General features: G+C 42.9%; 1 protein-coding gene across 2 annotated transcripts in view; it reads right to left on the bottom strand.

Moving 5' to 3' along the window:
- PSTK (phosphoseryl-tRNA kinase) overlaps positions 1 to 16,077 on the bottom strand; it is a 26,780-nt gene extending 10,703 nt beyond the window's left edge. The window contains exons 1-4 of one of the 2 annotated variants that reach the window (XM_082406972.1): positions 15,929 to 16,077; positions 3,267 to 3,752; positions 598 to 889; positions 153 to 351 (exon numbers count right to left, since the gene is read on the bottom strand). In XM_082406972.1, the coding sequence (XP_082263098.1) occupies positions 153 to 351; positions 598 to 889; positions 3,267 to 3,752; positions 15,929 to 15,985 (1,034 nt within the window). In that variant the 5' untranslated portion in view covers positions 15,986 to 16,077. The remainder of the gene's footprint in view (positions 1 to 152; positions 352 to 597; positions 890 to 3,266; positions 3,753 to 15,928) is intronic. The other variant, XM_082406971.1, reaches the window with a different exon arrangement.

The raw sequence follows: 16,077 nt of genomic DNA, 5'->3' as shown, positions 1-16,077 counted from the left end.
TTCCTCACTCAGTTTCCTCTTCTAAAGAAAGGGGAAATAATGTCCCTCTCCAAGGCTTGTGTGAAAAGCAACCAGGTGGATACAGGGAAAGCATTCAGCACAGTGCCTGGCTCAGCAAAGCAGCTAGTGAAGGACACCTTTGAGTAGGCTACCTGGCCTCTGAAGCACATGCTGGGCTCTGAATTGTGAGGCTGTTGTGTTCCCAAGCATTTTTCTCAGGGTTGGGCTTTTCTATCTTGCTTCCCATCAGGTGGATGGTCTCGGCAGGCACTGGAAGTGGTCTCTGGCCATTCCTCTGTAGACAGGTCTCGAGAGAACACTCTAAAAAGAGCTGGCAAAAGCCTAATGAATCTGAAAACCATTCAAAACCCACAAAATTACTAGGGTACTATTTTTCCAAAATGTGAAATAAACGTACTTAGACAAGTTATCCCACCTGCAGCAGAAAAGACCATTTGCAATACTGAACATGTAGCTTTGAAAATTAAGTAAATCCATATAAACCTCCTAATCCAATCAAGCTCTCACTAAAGACAGTAGTGATTTTGATACGCGAATAAATGTCTCTGAGTGTAAGAAAAAAAATGTGTTAATTACATTTCCGAGCCAGCTGATAGACTTGATATCTCATACTTTGATAATAAAAGTTGTCATCTAAAATCAAAAGCAGAGGTCTAGAAACAGCAGTCTTCGTTAAGAGATAGTGAGACTGGGCCTCAAGTGCTGAAGAAGATATCAGATCTTGATCCTTCAAGCAGGTTAGAAAATCCTCCCACATGGCTTCAGTCCTGCTCGGTGGGGCAGACATCTGACACCCGTTAATGACAGCCAGAAAGAAGTATTCAAGGTACTTCAACAGTTCCTGGCGAAGCGATTTCCACTGGGATGGCTGCAAAATACCATTAGAATTGCAATTTATATTAGGCTTTGGCCAGTAGGGTGGTCATGCCTCAACAACCCCCTGCTCCATATGATAATTTCTGAACCATCTGGAGTTCTCTAGACACAACTTGCTTTCTTATCCTCATGTCTTCATATACGCTGTTCCTCTGCCTGAAAAACTACTCAGTGATGTTAGTTCTCTGTGAACTCTTCTCAGACTCAACCATGCGGAAGGCAGCTCAGATCGTCCCTTGCCTATCATGACGCCCTGTTCTGTGTATATTGGGTCTCCACTCTCACCGGGTTTACATTGTTTAGGTATCTCTATGTCCCTGCTAGATCAATAGTCTACTGTATACCCAGGCTTCAGCAGAGGGTCAGACACCTAATAGATGCTCCAGAAATGTATATGAAATGACTGAATGAATAAGTGAATAAATGAAAGAATGAAAAGCTGTTACCATCCAGGAGAAAGGAGGAACCAAAATCAATACCCTGGGACTTCCCTGGTGGCACAGTGGTTAAGAATCCGCCCACCAATGCAAGGGACACGTGTTCGATCCCTAGTCCAGGAAGATCCCACATGTTGCGGAGCAACTAAGCCCGTGCGCCATAACTACTGAGCCTGCGCTCTAGGGCCCATGAGCCAAAACTACTGAAGCCCACGCGCCTCGAGTCTGTCCTCCGCAACAAGAGAAGCCCCCGCAATAAGAAGCTCCCGCACCGCAACGAAGAGTAGCCCCCGCTCGCGGCAACTAGAGAAAGCCCGTGTGCAGCAACGAAAACCCAACGCAGCCAAAAAAAAAAAAAAAAAAATCCTGCCAAAATAAAATAGTTTGGCTAAGATATAGCAATGCTCATTTGCCCTTGAAATAAGAAAAGTTGTAGATAGAAAGAGGATCAGCTGAAAGGTCCCTGGGTCCAGATGAAAAGACCTCAGGCTAACAACAGGATTGGAATGGGATAGGGAAAGATAGAGGAAGCAGATTGAGGAGAAGAGAATAAATAGCTTGAAAATATAAGTAGTCTTGCGCTGCTCAAAGGCTCTGGTGAACACTGACATAGTTATGAGGTCAAGGCTGGAGGGAAAACACAAGGACAGGAGATCAGGATCCCTCTCCTGTCTGTCCATGCTCTACCACGTCACTGAGATTATGGCACATAAAACAAATACATCAGCAAAACCCGCTCAAAAGGAAACAGAAACACGATCACTTCCTAAAAGGTGAGATATCCTACTCGTGGTGACTGGATGAGCCCCATGGCCTTGGTCTGTAGGGGGAGAGTGGAAAAAATATAATAAGAAAAGTGAGGGAAAACCCCAGCAGATACCACAATCCCTATCAACAACTTCCAGCTTTCTCCATAGTGGTAAAAATACTATTACTTAAGTAAATCCGGTGTTACCAGGGGCCTGATACTGTATTTACCTCACAGTTAACCAAGAATGGGGAAGTATATAGCTTTGGTGGAGAAGTTCAAAATTCTTCCATGTGCCAAATGTACTGTATTTTTGCATATATACTTACAGAGTGGAATCACACCATATTTGCATTTTATTTATGTGAATTCATCTACATTCGGCACTAAATGACAAAATGAACTTTAAATTTTTCAGAATATGTTAATCAAAAAGTATTTTCTCTAGAGTGAGCATGAGATGGGTGACGTGACTCTACTCTTCCCAGCGGAAGTCTCAGTTTTCACATGCTTCTCAAGGGGATGCATCTCACAGCGCTGAGGGTGATCTCAGGGCTTAAAGAGAAGTATGTACTGGGAACCCAAGTTGACCCCTAAATACAAGCCTATTACTTCATCTGGTGGTCAACTAAGAAACAGCCATCTTTTCCTACTCTGGCAGAAGCAGGTTTACCCTCAGTTGAATGAAGATCCAGCTTCAGAGGCCAAGTCCTTCATTTGCACAGAATCTATTGTCACAGGAGGGGCCCTAATAAGTACCCTGTCACTTATAATTTTGTATCCTTTTTCTTTAAAAGGGTTTCCCCAAACCGCATAACTTAAAGCCCCACAATACCTGGATTCGCCTGGCTGAATGTTAAATTGGCTGTGTTGGAATTTTTGAGAGATTCTGTCCTTCTTTTCAGAACAACCTTCCCAAAGGATTTTCAGGAGGATACTTGATTATGGGGGACTTCCACCTTGCACGCTGACTTCAGACCCTAACCTTATGCTGGTGGCTGTTTGCATTGTTTTCTATTTCTAGTCAACTCATTGTGTTAAACCAGCTCCCCTTTCCTCGAACTCCAGTCTCTCCTCTATCAGGGACCCACCTCCCACACCAGGTATTACCCAGTACAAGAATCGTGGAGTTTGTAGATTTCCCTCCACGACAGCAGTCTAGGCCCCGCCCCCTCCGTACTGACCAACGGGCGAGCGCTCGCCTCCTCTAGGAACGCGTCTGGCATGACGTCATCATAGGCGACGACGCCCACGGCCCAGCTCCTCTCCTGCCGTAGACTGTGGCTGAGGGCACGCGCGAAGGTCGACTTTCCTGCTGCGGGCAGTCCACAGAGGACGCAGAGACCTAGCTTCTTCGGCTTCTCGCTGCGCGCTCCTCTGGCGTCCTCACCTGCCTTCATGCTGTCGCGAGAGACCCGAGGTAGCTGCCAGCGTTGTTTGCGGCAATGTCCGCCAACTGCGCATGCACAGTCTCCCACTGCCCTATTGCGCCGCCTATTGGCGCAATGGAGGAATGGGCGAGCCTTCGGCTCCAAACACCATGCGCGGTCGCGGTTGTATCCGAGGTCGTCCCCTTGGTCCCCTGAACCCCTGGTACTGAGCTTTCTGTGAGGCGAGTCCTCTAGTCTGGGAAGTCCACGGGGATGCGTTTCGTAAAACCTGGACGTTTCCTAAAGGGTCAGAAAGTTAGACAATCTTCAGTTAGAATCATCCTTCCTTCCGGAAACTTGCAAACCATTAGGATCTGCGCCTCGGGTTTTTGTTTGTTGGTTTTTACGATGAAGTCCGTTGCCCAGGAAAATCGCAGAAGAGACTTCGAGTCTTTTCCTCCAGCAGTCTTTGGAAGGTCAATTACTGGAAATCAAAAAATAGGAGTCGAATCTGAGTCCGACGACTGTGCTCCGCTGCCCCTCACAGTTGTGATAGGTGGAAGGGCAGAGTAAATAGTAGTCATTGCACCCTAACGCCGCCAGTCGGCAGCAAGTGTGAGGAAATAAAGGCAGGAAAGGAACATCCCCAGACTTCAAGTCCAGTGCATTCATGCAGAGCACACTAGGTATTTTAGTGTTTAAAAAAGAAACGCTAGGGCTTCCCTTGTGGCGCAGTGGTTGAGAATCTGCCTGCCAATGCAGGGGACACGGGTTCGAGCCCTGGTCTGGGAAGATCCCACATGCCGCGGAGCAACTGGGCCCGTGAGCCACAACTACTGAGCCTGCGCGTCTGGAGCCTGTGCTCCGCAACAAGAGAGGCCGCGATAGTGAGAAACCCGCGCACCGCGCTGAAGAGTGGCCCCTGCTTGCCGCAACTAGAGGAAACCCTTGCATAGAAACGAAGACCCAACACAGCCAAAAATAAATGAATAAATAAATAAATAATAAAAATAAAAGGAATTCTTAAAAAAAAAAAAAAAAAGAAATGCTAAGCTGTGAAGAAGTATAAAACAAATTCCCTCTGTGGGGATGTGGTGTAGAAAAATTGAATTCATTTTCTATCTTTCACCTTATTTTAGGAGATTACTTCTTAGTCATATGAAGTTATGTTTAAAATGTGAACGAGTGAAAATCAGTGTATACTGGGACAAAATATAATCAATAACCCAGTGCTAAATCTGATATATTTGTGATTACAGAGCATGTACACATACATTATCTCATTTTCTTTCTCTTGGATTGAAGGTGAGCATTGAATTAAACATACTTTTCATTTCATGACATTATTGTCATAGGCCCAGTGCAAGATCCCTCTCCTTAATTTATTATTTTTCATCACTTATCCACACTCACACTCATTTCCTCCCCTTTTCCTAGGCAACCTTTTTTTTTTCTCGTTTAAACATGGTTATTGTTTGTTTACTTATTTTAAGATAGACTTTTTAAAGAGCAGTTTTAGGTTCATAGCAAAATTGAGCAGAAAGTACAGAGAGTTCACATATACCTCCCCCCACCCCCAGTCTCTCTGGCTATCAACATCCAGTGTGGTACATTTGTTACAATCGATGAACCTACACATCACTATCGCCCGAAGTCCACAGTTTACACAGGGTTTACTCTTGGTGTCGTACATTCCATGAGTTTTGGCAAATGTATGATGATATGTATCCATTACTACAGTGTCATACAGAATAGGTTCACTGCCCTAAAAATCCTCTGTGCTCTACCTATTCATCTCTCCCTACCCCAGCAGCTGCTTATCTTTTTGCTGCCTCCATAGTTTTGCCTTTTCCAGAAGGTTATATAGTTGGAATCATACAGCCTTTTCATATTTGCTTCTTTCACGTCTTTCATGGCTTGATTGCTTGTATCTTTTTAAGCACTGAATGATACTCGACTGTCTGGATGAATCACAGTTTATCCATTCACCTACAGAGGTTATCTTGGTTGCTTCCAAGTTTTGGCAATTGTGAATAAAGCTACTATAAACATCTGTGCATTTATGGACGTAAATGGACGTAAATTTTCAACTTATGTTATTTGGGTAAATACCAAGGAGCGTGATTACTGGATCTTGTGGTAAGAGTATGTTAGTTTTGTAAGAAAGTGACAGACTGTCTTCCAAAGTGGCTGTATCATTTTGCATTCCCACTGCAATGAATGAGAGTTCTTGTTGCTTCATATCTTTGTCAGCACTTGGTGTTGTCAGGGTTTAAAATATTCTAATAGGTGGGTAGTGTAACCAAACAGGACCCTGTGGGGCCTTCTCAGAGCAGACCCCCCCCCATCATGTCCTCCGCCCGCCTCTTGTCTGTAGAAAAACTTTAGCCTCCTAGGCCTTCCCCAGGTTCCAAACAGTAAATTTAATCAGAGAAGTGAGAAAATGCAGAAAGAAAGGAAAACAGTCAAGCAAGACAAAATAATAATAGTTTAGTCATTAAACAAAGTCAAGGACCTTTAGTTCCTCCTCAAGGGTTATAGATAATATTCTGAGCCAAGTCCTTTGAGCTCTTTTGCAGATACTGAAATCCCCACCAGGTGGAAGAAGTTAACTCTATGCTGCTAACAAGCACATATGCATGGGGGTCCTGGAATCAATCTCCAGCGGATACTGAGGGATGACTATCTTCTCTGGTGAGGTTTTTGTTCAGATCTTTTACCCATTTTTAAACTGGGTTGTTCATTTTCTTACTGTTGAGTTGTAAGTGCTGTTTGTATCTTTCGGATAACAGTCCTTTTGCAAATATTTTCTCCCAGTCTGTGGCTTGTCGTCTTGTTCTCTTGACACTATCTTTGGCAGAGTGGAAGTTTTTCATTTTAATGAATTCCAGCTTACCAATTACTTCTTTCATGGATCGTGTCTTTAAAGTTGTATCTAAAATGTCATCACCAAACCCAAAGTCATCTAGATCTTTTTCCTATGTTATCTTCTATAAGTTTTATAGTTTTGCATTTAGCATATAGGTCTATGATTACATTTGAATTAATTTTTGTGGAAGATAAAAATCCTGTATCACATTTTTTTTTTTTTTACATGTGGTTATCTGTTTGTTCCACCTCCATTTTGCTGAAGACCTTTTTTTCCTCCATTGCATTGTCTTTGCTTCTTTGTCAAAGATCAATTGACTATACTTGTGTGAGTCTATTTCTGGGCTCTGTATTCTGCCCACTGATCTGTCTATTCTTTTTGCCAATACCACACTGTCTTGATTACTGTAGCAGTACAGTTAAGTCGGGTACTGTCAGTCCTCTGACTTGGTTCTTCTCCTTCAATACTGTGTTGGCTATTCTAAGTTTGCCTCACCATATAAACTTTAGAATAATTTTGTTGATATCCACAAAAGAACTTACTGGACTTTTGATTGAGATTGTGTTGAATCTATAGATGAAATTGGGAAGAACTGACATCTTGACAACATTAAGGCTTTCTATCCATGAACATGGAATATCTCCTTTCATTTAATCCTTCTTTGATTTCTGTCATCAGAGTTTTGTAGTTTTCCTCACATAGACCTTGCACAAATGTTGTTAGGTTCATACCAAGTATTTCATTTTTAGGGTGTAATGTAAATCATATTGTTTTAAATTTGAAATTCTACTTGTTCGTTGCTAGTGTTAAGAAAGCAGTTGACTTTTGTATGTTAATCTTGTGTCCTGCAACCTTTCCATAATCACTTATTAGTTCCAGGAGTTTTTGGTTGATTCTTTGGAATTTTCTACATAGACAGGTCATCAAAGACAGTTTTCTTTCTTCCTTCTCAATCTGTATACTTTTCATTTCCTTTTTCTTATTACATTAGCTAGAGCTTCCAGTATGATGTTGAATAGGAGTGGTGAGACATTCTTGCTTCGTTCCTGATCTTTGTGGGAAAGCATCTAGTTTCTCACCATTAAGTATGATGTTGGGGCTTCCCTGGTGGCGCAGTGGTTGAGAATCTGCCTGCCAATGCAGGGGACACGGGTTCGAGCCCTGGTCTGGGAAGATCCCACATGCCGCGGAGCAACTAGGCCCGTGAGCCACAATTACTGAGCCTGCGCGTCTGGAGCCTGTGCTCCGCAATAAGAGAGGCCGCGATAGTGAGAGGCCCGCGCACCGCAATGAAGAGTGGCCCCCGCTTGCCGCAACTAGAGAAAGCCCTCGCACAGAAACGAAGACCCAACACAGCCATAAATAAATAAATAAATAGCATTCCCTTTAAAAAAAAAAAAAAAAAAAAAAAAGTATGATGTTAGCTGTAGGTTTTTTTGTAGATGTTCTTTTTTTAAAAATTTATTTATTTTTGGCTGTGTTGGGTCTTCGTTGCTGCACATGGGCTTTCTTTAGTTGCAGCGAGCGGGGGCTACTCCTCGTTGCGGTGCACGGGCTTCTCACTGTGGTGGCTTCTCTTGTTACAGAGCACAGGCTCTAGGCACGTGGGCTTCAGTAGTTGTGGCACACGGGCTCAGTAGTTGTGGCCCACAGGCTTAGTTGCTCTGTGGAATGTGGGATCTTCCTGGACCAGGGCTCGAACCTGTGTCCCCTGCATTGGCAGGCGGATTCTTAACCACTGCTCCACCAGGGAAGTCCCTGTAGATGTTCTTTATCAAGTTGTAGTTCCCCTCTATTCCTAGTTTGCTGAGAGTTTTTTTTTGTATCATGATGAAAATGTTGGATTTTGTCAAATGCTTTTTCTGCATCTACTGATATGATTGTGACTTTTCTTCTTTAACTTGTTGATATATTACATTACTCAATTTTCAAATGTTGAGCCAGCTTTGCATGCCTAGAATAAACCCCACTTGGTCATGGTGTCTAATCCTTTCTACACATCGCTGGATTTAATTTGCTAATATTTGGTTGAGGATTTTTGCATATGTATTCATGAGAGATACTGGTCTTTGGTGTTCTTTTCTTGTAATATCTTGTAATGTCTGGTTTTGGTATTAGGGTAATGCTGGTCTCATAGAATGAGTTAGGAAGTATTCCCTCTGTTTCTATCTTCTCAAAGAGATTGAAAAGAACCGATATAATTTCCTCTTTGAATGTTTGGTAGAATTCACCAGTTATTTTGGACCAGTTATCTTTTTTAACAACCTGTTTGGAACAAAATGATTTTTTAAAATTTTTATAAAAATTGTTTTATATTTCAGAACATCAAAACGAACTATTATGACTTCAAGTTTAGGTGTCCACTATCTAAAAAGACATGCTCTTCAAGGACAGGTTCAAAAATACGCATGTGATGTTGGCATACAGCCATAATTAGAGTACAACCCTGAATTTATAAAGCTTTCTTCACAGACCTCACTCTCACCTGAGACCTAGAAAAGGACAATAATGTGATGAGATACTTACTGAATATGTGGTCTCTTAAATTAGCAGGGTGCCAACATGGTAACATTGCATTTAGTACCAGAGACAGAATATTTGAGAGTCCAGGTGGGTGAATTTTTGGGTCAAATAATGGGGCCCAGACCACTTGGGCATGTGAACTATGTCCTGCTCCACACATTCCCTTCTTCCCTCAGCCCCAGGGCTGACCACTTCGCCCTAGGGAAGGGAGCTACTCTTGGCTGTACTTCAGTGGAGGAAATACTACACACCTCTGAGAGTGTAAAGGTGTGCCACAAAATCATTCTCTTCTTGAGAATGATCTTAAGAATGTACTATCTCCTTATCAAAGAAAGCAAGTGATAACTCACATATATCTAACTCAGAGTTTCTCCCTTTCCTCCAGAATTTATATAGTCAAGTGGGCCATCCTCAAGAGACATTTGTGACCCATTTTCCCTCACATATTAACACATAACCTGAAGGCACACAGATCACTCCTGTTTAGGATTTATTGTTAAACTTGATTTAAATCACTATTAGATTGATTACATCACATGGGCAGTGTTAGCTGTCATCATTCTGTTCCTTCTGATACTCAGCAGAGAATGGAGGTTGGTCAGTAATCCTTCATGCTGGAGCAGTCACTCTGCTTTGAACTTGGGGTGAGACTGCTTGACTGACCTTACTTTGCTGGTTCTGTTCTATCAGTTCTGCCACTCACAGCCACAGGCATGCGTGGGACTCTTGCCTCACCTAGACTACCACAGGGGCTGTAGGAGGTACCCAGCACCCAGTTCCAATTTTAGCTTTAGCTAAATCTTCCCATGTTGGGGGTGTTCATTCTGTTCTTCTCATGAGAGCTTTCAATTCACTGTGATCCAGCTGCCTGTTCCAAACATGTTAGTTGACCTTAAGGGGAACTGTATTCATCTGAGAGCAAGTGAGCAGAAAAAGCAATGTGTGACAACTCTGGGTTTAAGTTTCTGATCTGTATAATGAATGAAGTCCTCTTAAGGGGACTTAGAAAATCTGAGATTCTACCTTCTGACATCCCCAGTATCTTCAGAAGCAGATTTTCTCCTCTGGTTACTTTTAACACTGTTTTCCACCAACTCAGCACTCAAGTTCTTTAATCACTAACAGAAATTGCTAACAGTCTAACTGCCAAAGCCCAGGTTTATTTAAACATAGCAAGAGCCATAAGACCTCATCCCTCACCACTTTTGTCCATCTTCTCTTTTCTTTACTGATCCCTAGAGCTAAGCCTTCTGGAACCCCTTTCTAGTCACAAACAGATTTTTACTATTAAAAAGACCTTGAACTGCTTTACCTTAACCTCAAAATGACTCTGATAGCATGGCATTGTTCACAACCTCTCCAAAATCTCACTTGTAGTTGCTGAAAAGATTAACTAATACATGTTTACTTTGTGGCCTAGTAGACACTTAGTAAATGCTGGTCTCCTTGGCTGCCACCCACTTATAGGTCCATGAAAATGAACTTCCTTACTTTACTCTCCAATGAGGTATTGCTCATACCCATTTCAATAACTCCTCCTCTAAAGTTTTTATGACAAAGTAAAAATTATAAGCTTATTCGCTCCTTTTCTATAATCACCATCAATGTCATTTCCAGCTGAATCATGTCACCAGTCTTATCTTCCTTCTTAGCTTCTTTAAAAAAACCTAATAAAGATAGCCTAAAGTGTGAGCCAGATACTCAAACGTTACCAAATTTTGAACTAACACTAGTATCTAGTGTTTTTCTGATTTCCCAAAGACCACTTTGCTCCTGGTATTGTTAGGATGAAAGCAAAGTAAATGACCTAATATGCTGAAAGTGGGTACTTAGACCCAGAATAATCATCAATCTCACTAACCCTAAGAACCACCAAAGTGTGTGAGGAAAGATCAAAGGTACAAGAAGCAGTTCTGCTAAGAAGAATCTGAATGCTACCAACCTCTGGCTCACAGATGAAACCTATGTCAATTCCTTGGTTTCTTAAGCTTCCAAAACAATTTTCTCAGAAGAAAGCAATTCCTAGAGATTTCCAACAGAGATTTTCACTGTTTCCTTACTTCCATCATGGTGTCATATGTTTAAAATTATTATAAAGATGTTTAAAACAATCAACCCCCTCGAAAGCCTAATAAATGAGCCTCGTATTTTAACAATGCGAAAGTTAACCATTCAATGTTCACTTGATATTTGTGTACCAAATACTGCCTTGAATGCTGGGGATTCACACATAAATAAAGACATCGTCTGGTGTTAAAAAAAGCTCATAATTTATTTGAGGAGAGAAAGTGAGAAAAATAAAATGTGCACAGCACAGAGATAAATATAACTACAAATTTTAAAAATTTACATTGGCTGTTCACATTATGTTGTATATAAAAGCACAACTATCAAAGGTAAAACTGGTAAAAAGGATTCTATAGCTTCCCCTTAACCTGCAATCTAATAGTACAACATATCCCTGGAAGGACTTTAATAAACATACCTCAAAATTCTACAATTATACATAAAGACAGGTAATTTTTATAAAAAACACACAATATTCAAAATGAGTTGTGAACATACTATGTAGCATTTTTGCTCAGTTACTTCTTCACCATGTACAAGTGTCACAAAAACATAACAAAAAATAATAAAACACATCCAATAGTTGATTTAGCTTGGTTACTATTTTATTTCATTATTAACTTACCAAAAGAAGAGTTAGTTCACATAGATCTTAAAACTCTAGGTAAGCAGTCTAAGACCCCAAGAATGCAGGATAAAACAATCCCATGAAATGGGTCCATTATGAAAGTTCTTTTTAAGCCAGGTATTCTGAAGCTGGAGTGGATTTTTCCATAGATGATACCATGTTATTCATGCTGGTTACTTTTCAAGCCACTCTTTTTACTGGATTCGTTCACATTAGTGTATATTACTGTAGATCCAAGCAGAATAAGGTTGTTAATTTTTTTTAATGTAGAAGATAAAACCCACATAAACAAAAGCTCTTTGCAGTTTTCAACAGTTTAAGGGTATAAAGAGGTTCTGAAACCCAGAGTTTTTAAGAATCTGTTATAAGGCATGTACAGTTAGCAGTAAAACATGGTTATGTGATTACTACCTACCTTACCCCCAATACCTATATTTGTATCTTTAAAGAAATCTTTTCCCCAATTTTAATTCTTCTCTTTACTAAGACTCTAGGGTAGTGACAGTGGGCAGAGACAGGGAAGCAAGAAAAGCATGTAACAGTAGTGCAGGGTTCTTTTTTAAAGCTGCACACACTATCTCCTAATAAAACTCTACTACTTCCCCCACTTAGAATTAACTGCTGTTACTAATGGAAGAATGCACAATTCTTCAAGTCTTGTTGCTGTTTGTGCCTTGTAACAGATTCTTAAACAGGAAAGGATACAGACTAAAGTTAGCAAAGCAAAGGCACATGGAGCAGAGCCCAAGAGAAACCAGGTGCAAGCATCCAGCAATGATGTGTGACAGCATGTGCAGAGTATTGCCAACCAAGGAAGCTCACCTGAGTCTTGGTGTTCAAGGTTTTTATTGGGGGTCAATCAGGTAGGCATGGAGCACCAATGTGCTGACATTAGTTTCTTAGTCTTCAGCCTCTTCAGAGGCCAAACTAAAAGAGTATAGCCCTGGGGGCTTCCCTGGTGGTGCAGTGGCTAAGAATCCACCTGCCCATGCAGGGGACATGGGTTCGAGCCCAGGGCCGGGAAGTTGCCACATGCTGCAGAGCAACTAAGCCCATGCACCACAACTACTGAGCCTGCGCTCTAGGGTCTGTGAGCCACAACTACTGAGCCCGCGTGCCACAACTACTGAAGCCCATGTGCCCTAGAGCCCGTGCTCCGCAACAAGAGAAGCCACCGCAATGAGAAGCCCACATGCCACAATGAAGAGTAGCCCCCACTCGCCGCAACTAGAGAAAGCCCGTGCCCAGCAACAAAGACCCAAAGCAGCCAAAAATAAGTAAATAAATTTATATTAAAAAAAAAAAAAAAGAGTATAGCCCTCACCACACATCACACTGTTAGCATAACCTAGCTGGCGGGGCTGAGGCCCATAGTTAAAAAGACAATTTTATTAAGCAGATATTCCAGCAGCTTAGAGGATAAGACAGGAGTTGGTCCAGAACCAGGTCTTTCTTTGGAATGTGGGCAAGTTTTGAACATCCCACGCTTAACAAGTTAACCCTTTACTACAAAAACAGCTTTAGGATAAGAAGGTGTCACACAGGTGATAATCATGGATGTAGGCAGATTCAGCTACACATCAAGAGCTTCCCCATAATTCCTACATGTCTTCAGAAAGGCTGAAGCCAGGCTGTATTGAAAACTGTATACAGTCCAGCAATATTGGACTAACCAGAACAGAGGTTATAAATGACGTGGCAGTGGCGAGCAGCTATAAATGAAGTTGGGGAAAAAGGGGTAGGAAGGTTACTCTTTCTTTCCCGCTTCTAACTTAACTGCAGGTCCAGCACTGAGGCAGGGTGAGAAGAAGGAACTCCAGGCAACCATAGGGCCTGCAGGGACCAGAAAGAACGGGAAGGGAGGAGAAGAGGCACAACTCAAGTGGTACCAGCTGGGAGGATAGTTAAGTTCCTATAACCACCTTGCTGGGAAGTATACGCCTGGGTAAAAGGCAGGGCAAATACAGTAAGAACTCATTCTACTTAAAATTAAGATGGTCAACACCTAAACTGTCATATTACTAAATGAATGGGCCCAAGAAAATTAATACCACAAGTCACTTCTTTCTAAAATGTACCTTTCAAATATGCATTGGTTCATATTCTGAAAACAGATTGGAAATATGCCTCTAAAGAGCATATTGAGTTCTTACACATTAAGCTGTAATAATGAACTTTAAAATAAGTGAGTGAAAGAATTGCATAGTACATCCTAGTGATATTGGTGGTAAGTTTCCAACATATATTTTATGATTTATTTCAAGGGGAAAAATAGGGCAAAAAAATCAGTTGCAATTCAGGACGAGAGTAATTTATCATATTAAGAGTGAGGTCAGTTCTGAACAACCACCACCCTGGCTTTGAAGAAAAAAGCATAAACCTGAATTTACTATTTTTGCCTTTTTCTGCATCTCTTATTTTGTGATAAAGCTGCCAGCCAACTCTCACCAATCTGTCAATTCCATACAACAAACCTGTACTCAACACCTTTACCAGGCATAATATAACTACTAATTCAGCAAGCCTACATAGTAGGGAACACAAATATGTAAACTGATAAAGTTTGAAACCATAAGAGAATCATAGTACCTGACAAAGATTCTTGCTTGGCCAAACTTTATTCAGGCTCCTGAACCTTCTCCTAGGCTCATCTGGGCATTTCCTTGTAAAATCTAGTTTTAGCAAGAACACTGCTAAGTCAATTTAGCAAGATCCCCCATCCTCCATATCTGACCACCCTTGATAGCTAATCAGGTTCCTCATCTTCCATCATCCCCTGGGTGATGTCTAATAACCCTGGCCTCTCACCAGCAAGAATTCTGTTAGGTAGGTTCAGGCACAATCATCTAGACCCTTGAGGTTTCTCATTAGTAATTTTCTATCCACTGACCCCCCTACCCTGCTCCTTAGCTTTAAATTCTCACTTGTCCATGCTGTATTCAGAATTGAGCCTGATCCTACACTGAGGTCTTTTCCCCTATTATACAGTTCTGAATAAAATCTGCTTTTACTGTCCAGTTTGGGTTTTTCTCTAACATAAATTAAAAGTATAAGAGTCGTACAGAGGAATGAGTTTAATTCTATAGCAGAGTGGAGATCTGCTTCATTTTGAACGATGAACAGGATTTTCCCTGTTCCAAAAGAACAGGCATTCCAGAGGGAAAAGCCTGTGCAAAGGTGGGGGAGATGGGAGGGCAGGGAGGCAGGCGGGAGTCAAGGTACAAAGGCTGTACTCGGTCAAGAGCAACAAGCACCAGAGGGCAGTGCAGAGGATGGAGTGGAAGTGGTTGAGAAGGAAGGCTAATGACAGTAAAGAAGCTCCTGGAACTGTTCAAATGAAAGCTAGTGCTTGAAAACAGAAGAAGCAGAGATGAAGAAAGAATAGGTTTCCTCTAAGAAAACCAAGATTTGGTAATTTACTGGCTGTGCGAAAAAAAAAGGGGAGACCATAGGAGTCTAATTTCCTGACTCTTGGTCATTCAGCCTTATTCAAGAAAGTCAAAGTCCACTTGACAGTATTGACCTGGCTCCTTAAAGTGGAGATGGGTGTTTCTGAAGAAGAGCTTATTTTCTTTGGGCTGTCCAAAGCTGGTACTGTGAATTAAGGTTAATATACAGGAAGCAGGAACTATAAGACAAAAATACTGATGAAGACAACCGAGAATGCGTCTGGAGTATTAAAACACCTTTGCAAATTAGGCCCTTTACACTCAAGGCCTTTGGAACTCTGACATCCCACTTTTCTATATTCTAGCTCCCTTTTTTCTTTCAAAAGGTGGAAAACTCATCTGCACAGGCCTCTTCAGGAAGGGGACAGAGAGCGGTGGTGGGGAGGGACCATCTACCTTCCTATCCCGGGGGCATCGGGAAAGAGCCACCCGCTCCCACTTCTCCGGACCCAAAGCTTTAGGGTCCTTCAGGTCCAGCTCGCATTCTGCTCCACCGCAGACCCGAGGCCGCCGTCCTGCTCGCTCTGCCCGGGGCCGGGAGGGCAGACCCCACCCCCCTTCGGGCCCAGGCCTTTCTCCACCTTCCACCCGGCCCGGGGGACACGAGGGCGGCCCGGGCCACCTGACAGGGCGAAGCCCCAGGGCCACAGACCTTCCTCACACGCCACCCGCCCCGGCCCCACACCAAGGGGAACACCGTCCCAACCTCCTCCTCAGCTAAAGCCGAACGACCGGTACCCACCTGACACCCTCGGAGGAGAGAGCGCGTCCGCGGCGCGGGCTGAGGGCTTCCTGAAAAGCCGACTCCACCGCCCGGCCGCCGCGTCCCCAGCCCCCCGCACCCCACCGCACTCCGCGGAAAGGCTCGGCGTCCGCGCCACAGACAGCGAGGGTCGCGACAAGGTCCTTCAGGTCTCGAGAGCCACGACACCACACCTACCTCACGACGTACTCTCCTCACCGGACCAATCCTCCGGGTCAGCCCAGCCACCGTCATCCACACATTTCTGAGGCCAACGTCAAACCACCACTGGGTTCCCACGGGCGCCGCACCGCGCCTGCGCACAGCCCAGCAGCTAGACCCCCCCC

Source organism: Balaenoptera borealis (genome assembly GCF_965194805.1).
Source record: "Balaenoptera borealis genome assembly, chromosome: 10".
NCBI classification, from domain to species: domain Eukaryota; kingdom Metazoa; phylum Chordata; class Mammalia; order Artiodactyla; family Balaenopteridae; genus Balaenoptera; species Balaenoptera borealis.
The sequence above is the reverse complement of the archived record's forward strand: the minus strand, read 5'-3'. Positions and strand labels throughout refer to the sequence as shown.